Below are 15,738 nucleotides of genomic sequence, written 5' to 3' on the forward strand. Positions count from 1 at the left end.
CATAACTATACACTTCATAGCCTCTTTCAGAGTGGGCCAACTAGTCACGTTCTAATCTACAAGAGGTTATGGGGGATGCGATGAAGGCAACAGTGCCTTGACCGTGGTTTTATGGGCGTTTATTTATAGCACCCTGGAAGTAATTCGTAAAACTAAAATTGTTACTTGGGCAATGTGGTATTTTTTCGAATTTTCTAGAACAACCTCACTGATTTTAGTAAGTTGACCGAAAGTATACATCATTTGATGACTCTCTCCGGTATTAACTCGAAGTTGTCAAAAATATCGAATGTGACAAATATGCAGTTATAGGCAGTAATGTAGTAGCAATGCTAAGTATTAGAAATTTTAGTTTTCTCCCATACTGCTTTAAAATGCACACTTAGTATTCCATTTACCAGAGCTGGGAAAAGTTCTGAAATTCACACTACAGTAGGCAAGCGTGGCAAATCACAGTCAGCGGAGCCAGTGAAACATCGCTGCTGTAGGCAAAATGCCTTGAAAATAGCAAAACACCTGTTGCTAAGGGCAACCCAAAACTACTGTACAAAAATGTTCTATTTCCCGCATTTACAGCCTTCAATGACACTACTGATTTAGAAAATTCATGTACCCAACATAGGCTATTTGATGAGATTCACAATTTTGAACTACCGTATTCTGCCCATACTCGCATAACAGTCCCATTTATATATGAAATCTCATATAATATGGGACTGTTATGCGAGTATGGGCAGTATTAGAAGGACCACGTGATTTTCGCAAAACCTCAAGCTTACTACTTTTACCATTCCCAGCTCTGCTGAATGCCTGAATGCCTACTTTTGTCGAATGTTACAATTATGAAATTTTGGGAACTTTACGACTTACCTACCGGTTTCTTAGGTTTGCGATTAATCTTAAATGCATGACTAAAGTTTGAGTTCATAAACCCACTTATATATTTTGCCCATTTCAAATCTTCAAAGATTGGTGTCCAGATCTTAGTATGACTAAAGCTCTGAAAATATGTACTAACAAGAATTTCCTGCTCCTCTAAGTACACGGTTCGATTAAGAAATATACATAGCTAGTTCACTGTTGCTTGTATTACTAACGTTTGATGACTTCCAAAACGTTGCACTCAGTATGGACAAAATCGCAAATACGTGCTTGCGCGTGCGTGCTTGAATCAAAGTCTTCTGCTCTGTATATAGTTTACACGATGTAAACGGCATTCCAATGGGATCGTGCTCATTCAGTATTGACTTGAGAGCTACACAAAATGATACGAACTGTGTTTTGTGAGATTTTGGCTCTTTTCTTTCTAATTTCAATGTCAATGCCAATATTTTGTCAGGAGTTTGATTGGAAAAGTGATTATGAAGATAGAGTTCGTGCAGACGAGAAAAAAAGAAATTTAAACTGTTCTTGCTTGAAGAACGTGAGTGATTGCAGTGTGGAAGTTAGTGTGAATCATGGTATCCTAAACGCACAATTCTCAATAATGTTTGATTGTACAAAAAGCCCTGTATTTGATTATTACACATCGAAAGTATTTTTTAACGTAACGAGTTTCAAGCTGGATGGCTGTGGTGCTAAAGGAAACGAGTTGGGGCTACGCTATTTACAATATCCTGAAATGATTGACAGTTTAAGATTAAGTAATTTTTGCATCAACGAATTCGAAAAGAGTGTATTCAACAAATTTACAAACTTAAAAATTTTTATTCTTGAGAACATGCACGTTGAGTCGGTAACGAATGGTAGTTTTGTAGGCTTGAGTAAAGTAGAACTGGTAAAACTAAAAAATGTGAAATTTGGAAATATTGAGGAGCACATGATGGATTCTTTAGAAAATTTACAAAAACTTTCATTGATTGAATGTAATGTAGGGTTGAATTTAATAAAGTTGAACAAGTTAAAGCGTATTAATTTGAAAAGCATTTTTGTTTCAGATCTACAATCAATGATTTCGAATTTACCACCGAATGCACAGTCTGTTAGTGGGCAAGATATTTATAGTTTTAAGAGCTCTCAAATTATTTTGAATGGAAGTAGAACACATCAATTTCATGACGTAAATTTGATACGTTCAAATGTTGTAAACATATCAGTTTGCAACTTCATCTATCTCGAGTCATTAGATTTCGAGCAAAACTGTATAAATGAATCTTGTTTCAAAATTTGCTATCTTCCATCATTACAAGTACTGAATCTTTCGAAAAATAAATTCAATACATTTACAGCCTCAAGTATACTCGATTGTAAACTCATAAGAAAAATAGATCTTAGTTATAATATGATAAGTTATCTGAATAACGACACATTCAGTGATCTTCAGCATCTTGAAAACTTGGTTTTGATAGGAAATCAGTTAGTCGTATTACTGTTAGTTTTGAATTCTGCGCTGATATCGATTCAAGTTGATAAAAATTCATTCGATTGTCTGTGGTTGCTTCAAATTATAGAAAAAGATCCAAATTACTTCTCTACATTCAAGTATACAGTGAAGCATGACCAATTAGCAATTCGTGGACTTCCTTGCAGTGTCAGGTCCGAATCGATAGAATCTGTGACAACATCTACAGTGTCATCATTTCATCCATTAGGTCTCATTCGAACCCACCCTTCTAAAACCATCGTTGAACCACTGCACATTCCATCAAAAGGTAAAATTCTCGTTGCAACGGTTGCAGTTGGAATTTTCATGTCCCATGTCGCCTTCATGCTGTACAATAAATATAGACGTAATCGATTTAAGCCATTTTATCGGAGACTGCCAAAGGACACAAATAATATTAACGTTCGAGAAACGATCACGACACGTACCAGTTCATTCTATTATGAGCAACCTTTGTCAGAAAATGTAGTACACGGAAATATTTATGAAGAGATACATGAAAATATAACAAACGAACCTACATACGATCATTTACAGTTTCACAGATTCGATATAGAAGACAATGAAGAATCTGATTCAATACAATAAATACAAAAAAAAAAAGATTTGTAAACTCTATATTGTTGAAAATTATTCATCCGAACCCTTAATTGAACTTGACCATCCCGACCAGTGGATTACAACAGAGTTGTAACAGAATTCGGTACTCAGTTAGCACATTTATTCTAGCAAAATATGTTATTGTTGTTATGATCGAAAGATCAGCTCCTGTCGAAATAAGATGTATTCCATATCACTATCTAACATTGTTATTATCAATATATTAGATCTGAAAATAGATCAATGTATACAACAGATATTATAGTAGATACAAGATAGACATTGTTGCTGTCGGCATAATGCCGGCGCTATAACTGTCAGACGGTTTGTACTTTCACGCTGAAGGTATGGGAGGTAGTTTTTTTTTTTAATTTTTTGAATATTGAACAGCCTTGATGTTGAAAACATCAAAAAAGAATTCTTCAACAATAGAGAAATTGCTCAGTTATAACTACGATTCCTACCAGGATTTTTTTTTTAATTTCAGAAATTCCTTCAGATTTTCTAAAATGTTTTAATGCAATATAAAAAAAAAAACGTTTATATATTTTTTTGAGATTGTATGTGATAAATTATGAAAAAGTGTAATAAATAACGCAAAAAAAGTTTATCCACCCCCAATCGGATACTAAGATTTATGTGTGTATTACAGAGTTTTAGTGTGTATTCTGCAACTTTCTCGAATGTAAACATTTTGTCTAGCATCCATTTTGTGCTCTTGAAGTTTTCGTGCTCAAAATTTCAGTTTCGTGTTAAAATTGGAGGTTTTTTGTTGCAAAATGCCCAAAAAAGCACAAATTTCGATCAGCATCCGAAATTTGATTATTGAACATCACAAAACTGGCAAAAGCTACCGTGATATTGCCGGAATTGTGCAGCTCCACAAAGATACGGTCGCTAGGATTGTGCAGATGTACGAAAAGCGTGGTTCTATCTTGCCAGCTAAGCGATCGGGACGTCCTTCAAAGACAACTGGCCGAATTGACAGAGCTATCGTGAAGAAGGCGGAGCTGGACCGGCGACTATCAGCTCCGAAAATTGCGAAACAAATTGAAAGTGAGTTTTCCATTCAGCTGACATCACAATCTGTACGAAATCGTCTTCATAAGAAAGATCTTAAGGGCAGAGTAGCACTTAAGAAGCCATGGTTGTCCGCAAAAAATATCAAAAAAAGATTGAATTGGGCCAAGGACCACATTTCATGGACCAGTGATGACTGGAATAAGGTGATTTGGTCAGATGAGACGAAAGTAATGCTATTTGGATCTGATGGTATCACAAGAAAATGGCGGCGAACCGGTGAAAGTTTGAAAAAGGAGTGTTTGCGGCCTACAGTCAAGCATGGCGGTGGTGAGTTACTTTACCAACATTGATTTTTTAACCAACTGAGCGTGACTTTGATTTTTTTTTCTGCAGGTAGAGTCATGGTGTGGGGATCTATGGCTACATCCGGCGTTGGAGAGAACTTGAGTTTATCGATGGAATTATGACCAAGGAGGTTTACTTGGACATTTTGAAGCGAAAACTACCAGCGTCTGCCCAAAAGCTTAAGTTAAGACACAGATATACGTTTCAACAAGACGGAGATCCGACCTTAATCCGATAGAACATCTCTGGTTAATCTTGAAGATTTAGGTCCAGGAGCAAAAACCAACAAGCATCCGGCAATTGCGGCAGGTAATCTCAAGTGAATGGGATAAAATCACCCCGGAAGCAACTGCTAAGATTGTTGAGTCAATGCCCCGGCGATGCCGAGCAGTTATTGAAGCCAAAGGTGGCCACACAAAGTACTAAAACTATGTGTGTCAGAAGGGTGGATAAACTTTTTTTGTGCAATTTTTTAACTTATTTTTAACATCAGCTCTCAAATGCAAGAGAATTTGTTTTTTTACATCGAACTTGCACGAATTGAACTTGTTTTTACCTGAATAATAAGAAACTGGACAACAAATAGCCGTGTTCTAATTTTAAGTGGGATTTTTGGAAGAAATCTAATTTTCCACTGGGGGTGGATAAACTTTTTTTGCATACTGTAACTGCTAAAAATTCAAAAAGTGCTGTAAATGTATACATTATTGTTGTAACGGAAAGTAACGCCCTTCTACCTAATGAGAAAAATAATTTCATCGCAATAACCAACAGGCATGTCAGTGAAAAATAATGTCTCCGCTATTCGTACACTGTTCGTTTAGTTGCGGTATATTTTTAATTTGTGTTCCTATAGTTGCGGTATCTGTTGGTTTCGTATGGGATCCTCCATTATAGGAACACTTTACCACAACTATTGGTACAAGCGAGAAAAGTTTTATCAGTTTTGGTGGTATTTCATCAATTTTGAAGCAGTTTGAACGATGTTTTTAAGTACCTCGTGTACCAACAAGCCAATACGTCGATTAGCAGTGTCGGTTCTGTGGCTAATCAGTAATAATGGCACTACCGCAACTATTGGAACACCCACAACTAATGGATCACTTACCCTATCTCTTGAAGTATTCGTCGAGGAATATTTTGAAATATTTGTAGAGATGTTCATGTAGGTATTCCACGAAAAATCCTTGGCGATATTCCTGAAAGAATCTTGATACATTTATGTAAGAATAGCAGGAAGAATTTCTGAATAAATGTCTGGTGATATTCTTATGAGTATCCTTAAAAGAATCACAGAATGAATTCCTTGAGGCATTCTTGAAGGTGTTCCTGAAGAATTTTCGGGAAAAAGTTTTGCAAGAATTCATGAAGGAATCCCTGTAGAAGTTGCTACAGCAACCTCTCGATAAATTTCTAAGTAAATCCCTAAAAAAAATCCTAGAAAGAGTTCCTGAATATGATTTCTGGAGGAATCTTTGAAGATTCCTGAAATAATCCTTGAAGGTATTTCAGGACGAATTCTTGATGATATTCCTGATGGAATCCTTGTGGGTATTTCTGGAAGTATTTCAGTAAATATCCATAAAAGAAACCCTGGAGGTACTTATAGAGTTTTTTTTTCTCGTTGAAGCTACTTTATACATTGGGCGAGTAAAGTGTATCACCAGAAAATCCTTATTGAAGATTATCCCATCTGTCGTCACCGTTCAATTCAATCAAACGCCGAGTAATCAGTGATTTTTGTTGTTGATTTTATTGCTGTTTGGAGCACAACTTTCAAGTGATATTATGACGAATCTACAGAACACAATGTTGCTCTCAAAGACACTTAAGCAGCTTGCAAGATAATGCATATTTTGTAAAAGAATTTTTAAATAGGAAGTTTTAAAAATTTTTTTTCCATTATTATTTCGTAACTTTTTGCAAACTTTTCATAATTTATGCCTTTTAACAATTTTCGATTAGTTTCAAGTAAATTCATATTACTGTGAAATCGATAAGTGAGCTAACACTGAATGCTATGAATCGTGGACCAAATCTCAGAAACAGTGTTTGAAGGCGGGCCAATTTTTTGAAGTGTACAATGAAATCCACATTCGTGAAATCGAAATCTTTCTAGAATCTTGTCTAGGATTGAATGGAAACCATGCGCAAGATTTTTTGAGAAAACATTTCAGAATCTTTCCTAAGATAAGTTCTGTGATCTTTTTCTGGAATCTGAGCAAATGCAGTCCAGGATTATATAAATAATTTTGTCTCAGAATTCTGTCAAAAGCACACCTAGGATTATAAGAATGCTCTAATATGTCTCAGATCCTGCCAAAGATTCTGCTAAAGATTTTGTGACAATCCTGCCCAAGCTTTTCATAAAATGCATGTGAATGATCCTTTGTCTCAAGAAACTCTTCTATTTTAATAATCTGTATTGGTTTTGATCATTGATCATCTGGATCCAGAGATATTCCTAAATTCATTGGAGGACCGACGCATAGCCATGACCCACGTTAATATCTCAAGTTACAGATTTTCCTCATGTGCGGGTATTGGCTTTTCAAAACTATACTCTGACGAACGTGGGGATTTATTTTTATTTCCGTACAAAGTGGGCCGAAGGGTTTCAGATTTTCATGAAACTTTTTCCACAGGCAGGGCTTATCAATATATGAATAAAAAAAAATTGAGAAAAATTCAGGGTCGCTTATTTTCCCGGAAAACTCAGTTGGATTTTTTTTTGTTTTTCTCTGACAATACTTACTTTGAAAAAATCAACTCAAGAACGAAGCATCGTAGAAACAAAGTTTTTTATGAAAATGAAAGCAAATTTTCTCTGGAATAAAAAAAAAGTTAACTGGAAAAAGTTTTCCACAAAATTTTCCACCGTTGAGAAAATTCGTAAAGAAAAGCCGGAAAAACTATGCTTCAACTCGTGGAAAATTTTCAAAAAAATATTTTTGAGAAGATAATTTCATAAGCTTTAATCGCTGAAATTTGTGAAATGTACTTTTTTTTTCGTATTTGAGTTATGGCCAATTTTGTAAAAAATGTGCAAATGTGCCATTTTGAGTCTTTTCTTTTCTCCCCTGGAAAACAAAAAAAAATCCAACTGAGTTTTCCGGAAAAATAGGCGACCCTGAATTTTTCTCAATTTTTTTATTCATATATTGATGAGCCCTACCTGTGGAAAAAGTTTCATGAAAATCTGAGACCTTTCGGCCCAAACCCGTACGGAAATAAAAAAAAAAATCCCCGAGTGTCTGTTGTGAAAAAATTAAACAAATCGGTGCAACCGTTTTTTGAGTAATAAGGTTTTATGTTTTTGGTACAACTCCGGCCGTGACAAGATCTTGAAAACTTAAAAAAATATCATATTGTGGTTTTTGGATTTCTCGAAGGGTTTGATTGATTTTTTCAGAGAAGCTCCTTATTAGCTAACATTGCACAGTCCACATTTTATTGTTTTTGATAAATCGACTAGAAACAAAATGGCTGCCTAAGAAATTTTATATGGGATGTGCCGGTTCCCCAAGGAATACCGAAATGTATTCAAAACTAGATGACCAATGGTCAATACCGACAAAGAATCCAAAAATAGAAAAGTTTTTTGAGAATTTGTGAAAAAAGTTGCACATATTTCGTGAGCCATAAAAGTTATCGCGATTTGAATATTGTTTTATGGTGAAAAGATGAAACTGCCGGTAGAAGGGTTAAGAATTATGCTTGGAATTATTCGAGTCGTTTCTATTTTAATGCTACAAATTTTCTTCTTCGGATTTTACTATGAATTTCTTTTGGGATTCCTCTAAAATATCCTGCAAGTATTTAAATAATTCATTGAAGGATTTCTTTATAAATGGCTCTAGTAGAATTTTTAGGGATTCCTTATGGGTCTCCTTCTAAAATTTCTTAAGAGATGGCTTCCTTCAATAATTCTTTTAGAAATTTGTTTAGGGATTTCTCCAACCATTGCTTCAAAAATATCACTTCTTCTTGGCATTAACGTCCTCACTGGGACAGAGCCTGCTTCTCAGCTTAGTGTTCTTATGAGCACTTCCACAGTTATTGACTGAGAGCTTTCTTTGCCAAATTGCTATTTTTTGCATTTGTATATCGTGTGGCAGATACGATTATACTCTATGCCCAGGGAAGTCAAAGAAATTTCCATTACGAAAACATCCTGGACCGACCGGGAATCGGACCCAGACACCTTCAGCATACCCAAGTAACCAACAAGCACTTAAACTAGCATCCATTCAGCACTATAGGTGTCCTCAGAGCAACGCATTAAATGCTTATTAAACATATAGCTGCCATTAGTGCTTTGTCAATGCAGGTTTTGGCGAAATAACGTGCTGTTTTAATGCTACACCTTCAGGAACGTTGCACTCGATTGTCAAAAAAGTGTAACGCCTCCGAGAAGGAAGAACCAAAACAAAAATATTTTCCATCTTCTCACACTTCTTATCGTTGCTGACGCCGATACTTCTGAACTGTATTTTTTGGCTACTTTATCTTTAATTGCGATTCGAAACCATGACCCGTTGAAATATCGACATCCGATGGCAATGTATCACGCTGCAGGAGCTGCTGTATAAGATTTTATGCTGCGCAATGATATTATGGCCTACTTAAGGTACGTTTAATTTACATTAAATAATTTTGGTTGTGTACCTATGCGCAAACTATCTATGTCTCAATTTCCTTATACACCCTTGAGTCATTTAAAATCGAAACTAAATGGTAATTTATCGTATCGGGTGTTGAATAATTTTGTTTCCCCGTAGTTGTAACATCGGCTTATTGTATATTTTTATCTTTGTGATATCTGTTATCCTATACCTCTTCCTATTGCAATTAAAGAATGGTTAATTGTGCTGGCGTATTTCGTCATGACGATCATCTTTCTCCTTCACTCAATAGCATCGGTTCAATAAATTGTCAAAGCAGCCCACACAAACAAAGAAGGCTAAGTAATGCCGTAAGAGAGGGGGAGAGACAAAGGATGTTGTCTTTTCAATAACATATCATCTGTACTCCTCCTTCATGACATTAACACAGCAGTAGAGAAGCATTTCGATTGCTCTGTTTCGAAAACATCCCGTGCATTTTGAGTGCTTATTAATAGCCGAGAGGTTTTAAAAAGCACTGCTTCTGTCCATTAAAGGCAGCTAAGCAATCCAACTTCTTTATTAGGGCAAGGAGCAGTAAACATGCTCAAAGCAGTCTACTGCGCGGCTTCTTCTTCTTCTTTTTGGCGTTACGTCCCAACTGGGACAAAGCCTGCTTCTCAGATTAGTGTTCTTATGAGCACTTCCACAGTTATTAACTGAGAGCTTTCTTTGCCGGTTGACCATTTTTGCATGTGTATATCGTGTGGCAGGTACGATGATACTCTATGCCCTGGGAATCGAGAAAATTTCCTTTACGAAAAGATCCTCGACCAGTGGGATTCGAACCCACGACCCTCAGCATGGTCATGCTGAATAGCTGCGCGTTTACCGCTACGGCTATCTGGGACCCGCTTATTATCTGCGTGGCTTATTTTAATGCTTACTGGTTACCTGGGTAGCTTTGCTTTGTAGCAAGTCATCAAGTGTTCCTCCAAGAATTTCTTCAGGAGTTAAAAAAAAAATTTCAGAGATTCTTCAAGAATTCCTCCAAGAAATTCCTACGCCTTATTCTAGCAATTATTCCAGAATTTTTTCATGGGTTTCTAACTGTTTTTTGAAAAATGCCTGGAGGAGTCGTCTTGAAAATAATGCCAGGAGGAGTCTTGGAATTTATAAAAGCGGTATTACTGTAGAAACTCCTGGAGGAATCTCCACAAAAATTCCTAATTGATTGCTTGAAATATACTTCCTCGATAAATTCCATGAATCCTTTGAAGAAATGCCTGGACGAATGACGTAATAATTTGGGCAGGAATCCATGAAGGAATTTCTGAAGCAATCCCTGAAAAATATGAAAGAATCTCATATTTGAGCTTCATATTGAATTTCTAGAGACATCTACAGGGATTACACAGCTATAAATATTCCTAGAGATCGCTATGGAAAAATCTACCAGAACCTATATCACATGGCCAAAACCAATCGTCCATGACTTGATGCTCTAGTGAATCAGAATAAAAATGTGAGCCTACGCGCTTATGAAATTCTGGTCATTAGGTGTATACCAATTCCTTGTGTACAGCATGATCAATTTTACAAAAACTGTTTAGAACTATATTCTAGTCTCATACCTTTTCATTAGAGCGAAAAAAAAGCTAAATTCGGTTCAAAAATGGATTTTTGAGAGCGTTTAAAAGTATTGTAGCGCCGCTCCTTGAGGTCACTGAAAGATCTTTGCAGCATGGATATGTTCGTTAATACCAGAACTATCTTTTTTCATTGTCACTGTCTAAATATTGAACCGAAAGAAAAAGAAAGAAAGAAAAAAAAACCTATGAGATTTTTATGTTAAATTCATTGTAACCTTATAGTAAATTCGTTTAAAAATGTGGGAGAATCTCAAGAGCTCACTGAAAGTGGAGGAATCTTACGAAAAGTGAATGAAGGAAATTAAGCTGAATATTTTACGCTTCCCCCTGTATAATGTAAAACATGGAAACGGTAGTAAAAATTGGTGGCGTAGAAAATGACATAATGACCCATGGCCAATCAATTGATAGACAATATACTGCTGTGAATCGCAAGTGAGTCCCATCCATACACCCAAACGAATACTAAAAAAAGTTCAGGAGATTGAAACATGTTTGGATCAATGAAACTTTCATAATTTGCTTACCATTGAGCAATTCTCGCTGAAACCAGGCCGCCATCGGCACCCATCGTTAGAATTCCAATTTTATATCACTGATCGCTAATTTTCGATAACACTTAAGGGTGGTCCTTTCTGTTTTCTCAAATTGGTGGACCCCTCATACGCCAGCCAGCTGAACAGTTTGCGAAAAAGCCCATTTTTTTATAAATCTTGGATATTTCTTCGCGGGATATGTCTCATATTTCGCTTGGAACACATAGCAAACTTAGTGGCATCGTATAGAGAAAGGATGTAGCTTTCATTTAAACTCGAAAAAAATTTCGGCGGCCATTTTGAATTTGGCCACCATCTTGAATTTTGTTAGAAAAATCGTTTTTTCACCATTAGCGCACCGCTAGTTTTAAATTCTGAGATCGCCATCAGAAAGCTGAGGAAAAATTGCGTAAGATGGGCTACAGAAACTAGGTGAGCAATGGTATTTACCCTATCAAATGAACGATTTTCTAAATCATGCTATACGATTTTGACGTATATGGCGAGTGCAATCAATACAAAAATCTTTTTTGTACAAGAAGAAAAAACTTCGATCACATAAAAACGCGACGCGAGACGGAACACAACACTTATTGCACAGACAAACAGACGTAACACTTAGAACAAATTTCTTCAAAATCCATCACCCAGTTTACACCATCATCATCTGGTGAGCTTGTTGCACGAACAGGTGTTTCGTGCAACAAGACCGGCAGATGGCGGTAGTGTGAAACGTCAATCACGAAGAAAAACGATGCGCGCGTCTCTGGTTGTGAGATTTGTAACATAACGAATTTGGAATGATCGTTAAATGAGTGGTCGATGGAAATTTCGTCAGTGTTACGTCTGTTTGTCTGTGCTTGTTGTTCTTACAAATAAAAAGGATATTAAAAATTACCTTTTTATGTCGACCGGTTTCGGGCTCGATGTTGCCCATCTACGGGACGATGTCCGACTGATTATTCAGATTCACAAACACATATTCATGCAGATTGCAGCATACGTCGAGTGGGGGGGGGGGTGTTTATTGCTAGGTCATCCATTTCGTCAAGTTGAAGAGGGGTGATGTTATTGGGGGGTCGTCTTCATTCATGAGAGGGCGATCAGCGGTAGCTATATACACTATATACATAGACTCCCATGCGTTGAGGTTTCTTTCTCTACCGTAAATTTTTTAAAGAAAACGAGGGCCAGCTCCCGTTTTTAGATTTATTAGTCTCCAAAACAACAGACAATCAACTAAAGTTTGCGATTTACCGAAAACCCACGTCAACGGATCGGTACATCACATCGGATTCAAATCATTACGGGGCTCAAAAACAAGCAGCATTCCATTCCATGGCCCATCGGCTATTCAATATACCGATGGAAAAAGAGGATTTTGTGGCAGAACGAAAAAGAATTCACTCTGCAGCCGAAATGAATGGATACGGTAAAGACTTCGTTGACAAAATCCTCCGTAAACATGAACGAAAAAAGCACAGACAGACTGCCACAACCCTTCACCCTGACAAAGAAGAAATAAAAAGGATAAGTCTTCCGTTTTACCCCCAAATGACAAACCCTATTCAGGCGGCTTTGAAACACGGTATTCATGTGGTGTATAAAAGCGGCAACACACTGAAGGATCATTTATGTAATCTGAAGGACAAGGTTCCTGCTGAGGAAAAATCAGGAATATATGAAATCCCGTGTCAAAATTGTCCTGCAGTGCATATCGGCCAAACCCGCCGTAAGTTCAAAGTTCGCCTGCGTGAACATAAAAATGCAGTGGACCATGAACGACCGAACGAATCCAGTGTAGCAGCCCACACTATAGCTCAAAACCATAGCATCGATTGGCAACAGGCTAAGTTGCTAAAAAATGTCCGAAAAGCTTCACACCTCAACGCATGGGAGTCTATGTATATAGCTACCGCTGATCGCCCTCTCATGAATGAGGACGACCCCCCAATAACATCACCCCTCTTCAACTTGACGAAATGGATGACCTAGCAATAAACACCCCCCCCCCCCCCCACTCGACGTATGCTGCAATCTGCATGAATATGTGTTTGTGAATCTGAATAATCAGTCGGACATCGTCCCGTAGATGGGCAACATCGAGCCCGAAACCGGTCGACATAAAAAGGTAATTTTTAATATCCTTTTTATTTGTAAGAACAATAAGTGTTGTGTTCCGTCTCGCGTCGCGTTTTTATGTGATCGTAGTGGAAGTTCTTACGTTAGCACACCCAAAAAATGGAATAAGAAAAAACTTTTCAACCTTTGATGTTTTATTTGAGTCGAGTGAAGAATAAGAATATTATTTTGAGTGAAATAATCTGGCGGCCATCTTGGATTTTGACGCCATTTTGGTTTTAAGTAGTAGAATGAGTTTTCACCTTGATAGCACTCAACATGTTGAATTTTAATGCTACCGTTACACTTATTCTTCTTCTTGTTCTTCTTTTTCCTGACGTTACGTCCCTAATGGAACAGAGCCAGACCCTCAGCTTAACTAGCTTTGAAAACAAATTATTAAATTGTATTTTTTTTACGCTTATTTGCTACCTGAATGATTCTTCTGCATATCTTCGAGTTGAAAAATAGCATTATTTCTTTCATTTATTTGGTCTAAAACCATTGATTGACCATTCTTGGGATTCCAACCCCGGAATCCTTGGGATTCCAACCCCGGAATCCTTGGGATTCCAACCCCGGAATCCTTGGGATTCCAACCACGGAATTCCAGTCGGAATCCCAAAAATTCCAGTCGGAATCCCAAGGATTCCAGTCGGAATCCCAAGGATTCCAGTCGGAATCCCGCACCACAATGTAATTGAGTGTAAAAAAAAATAAAAAAAAAAATGAATAAACAAGTGCTTCTGTTTATATAATTAAATATTAATTCATTGTTTTATTAGCTATGTGAAATCCTACAGAACGGAACTGTCATTTTGTATGGGACGATCCATAGCATTTTTCAACAGCCTACTTGATGGCAAGACGAAGTTTGCCGGGACCACTAGTTTAAAATAAAATGTTAAATTCAAAATAAATGAATTTCACTTCTTTTTTCATAACTGATAAAGTTTGATAAATCATAATTTAACCTTCCAGTCGTCGCGCGGTGAGCGCTGCTGTTGTGAACGAAAAGAGAGGTTATTTCAGCAGTGTTGCACAAAATACAATAGCGTGGCAACTGAGGTGTTAAATTTCATGTAAACATAATAAAACCAGCATTACATACAACTTAAACTACCTGTAGCTCGATTTCAGAAACTGCAAATTTACTACAGGCACATTATTTGATCCTTGAGACACGCAAATGTTATCTTTTTGTTACCCTGTGTTATCTTCGGCTTGGCTTTCTTTCTGTCTTTTCCCTTTAAACAACACGTTTCTCCACCAGCTCGATAGCCACTTACATTTATTGATTTGTAGTACCATTCATCAGCTAGCTGTTGATCATACATACATACTATTTATAAATCAACATTGTCTTATATAATATTGGTTCGAATAAATTACATTTATAAACTTTTTTCTTCTTGTTTGTATGATTTTTGATGAAAAGGTGATGTAAGAATACGAATACCTACCGACAAGCACATTGATTAGTTGATCGACACGGACAGTTTTATATGCGCTAACAGAAAATAAAACAAAAGCAACTTATAAAAAATGCGGAGTTTTTCCACACATAGAATTTAGCTAAAAAAATTGCCTATGAAAGTTGAAATAAAATTGCAATATCTCTTAGAGAAAGAATTCATTTTTTTCTTTTAGAAAACCTGAAAGCATGAAATCCTTAAACCCGCATGAAATCATTCGTTGCTTTTTAATGTGTAATAATGTAATTGAAAGACATGTTTAAAAACGAAAAAAAATGTACAAAACAATCACGACCTTTCAGTCGACATTTACAGCTTCGGCCATGGGTACATGACAGGCAGGGCCGATTTGTAGGTGAGGTCGTACATCTGACCACGGATGAATGCCTCCTTATCACTTGGTTCCGGTTTTGTGCATGCGAGGCCATACTTGTAAGCGTACTCCATAATACGGACGGCAATTTTGATGGAACAATCCTGGATAGTTTCCAGCGGTGGGTACAAGCTGCCACGTTCCAGATCGTCTTCGGTGACAATTTCGGCCAAGCGTTGAGCGGAGATGAGGAAAATATCCTCGGGGATGGTGTCCGCTCCGGCGCAGATCACTCCAAGGGCCACTCCGGGGAAAATATACGAGTTGTTGCCCTGACCGGGGTAATAAGTTTTTCCCTTGTACGTAACGGGTGGGAAAGGCGATCCTGAAGCAAACACACAGCGGCCATCCGTGTGTTCATAGGCTTGTTCAGCCGTGCATTCAGCTTTGCTTGTGGGATTCGACAGGGCAAAGATAATAGGGCGCTCGTTCAGATCAGCCATGGTGCGGATGATTTCTGGAGTGAAGGCTCCCGCGATGGCAGCCGCGCCAATGATCACGGTTGGTTTGATGTCCTTGACGGCTTCGGCCAATGTATCGACCGGGGCATGGTCGTGAGCAAATCGGTGCTTATGGCCAGAGATACCTCCCTTCGGACGATCCTTAACAATCAGACCTGAGGATGA

General features: G+C 37.4%; 1 protein-coding gene across 3 annotated transcripts in view; it reads right to left on the reverse strand.

Moving 5' to 3' along the window:
- Window positions 1-14,525: 14,525 nt before the first annotated feature.
- LOC5567037 (NADP-dependent malic enzyme) overlaps window positions 14,526-15,738 on the reverse strand; it is a 63,515-nt gene continuing 62,302 nt past the window's right edge. For all 3 annotated transcript variants that reach the window (XM_021846701.1, XM_021846696.1, XM_001651387.2), the window contains one exon: window positions 14,526-15,728. In XM_021846701.1, coding sequence (XP_021702393.1) covers window positions 15,049-15,728 — 680 coding nt within the window. In that variant the 3' untranslated portion in view covers window positions 14,526-15,048. The remainder of the gene's footprint in view (window positions 15,729-15,738) is intronic.

Source organism: Aedes aegypti, chromosome 1, assembly GCF_002204515.2.
Source record: "Aedes aegypti strain LVP_AGWG chromosome 1, AaegL5.0 Primary Assembly, whole genome shotgun sequence".
NCBI classification, from domain to species: domain Eukaryota; kingdom Metazoa; phylum Arthropoda; class Insecta; order Diptera; family Culicidae; genus Aedes; species Aedes aegypti.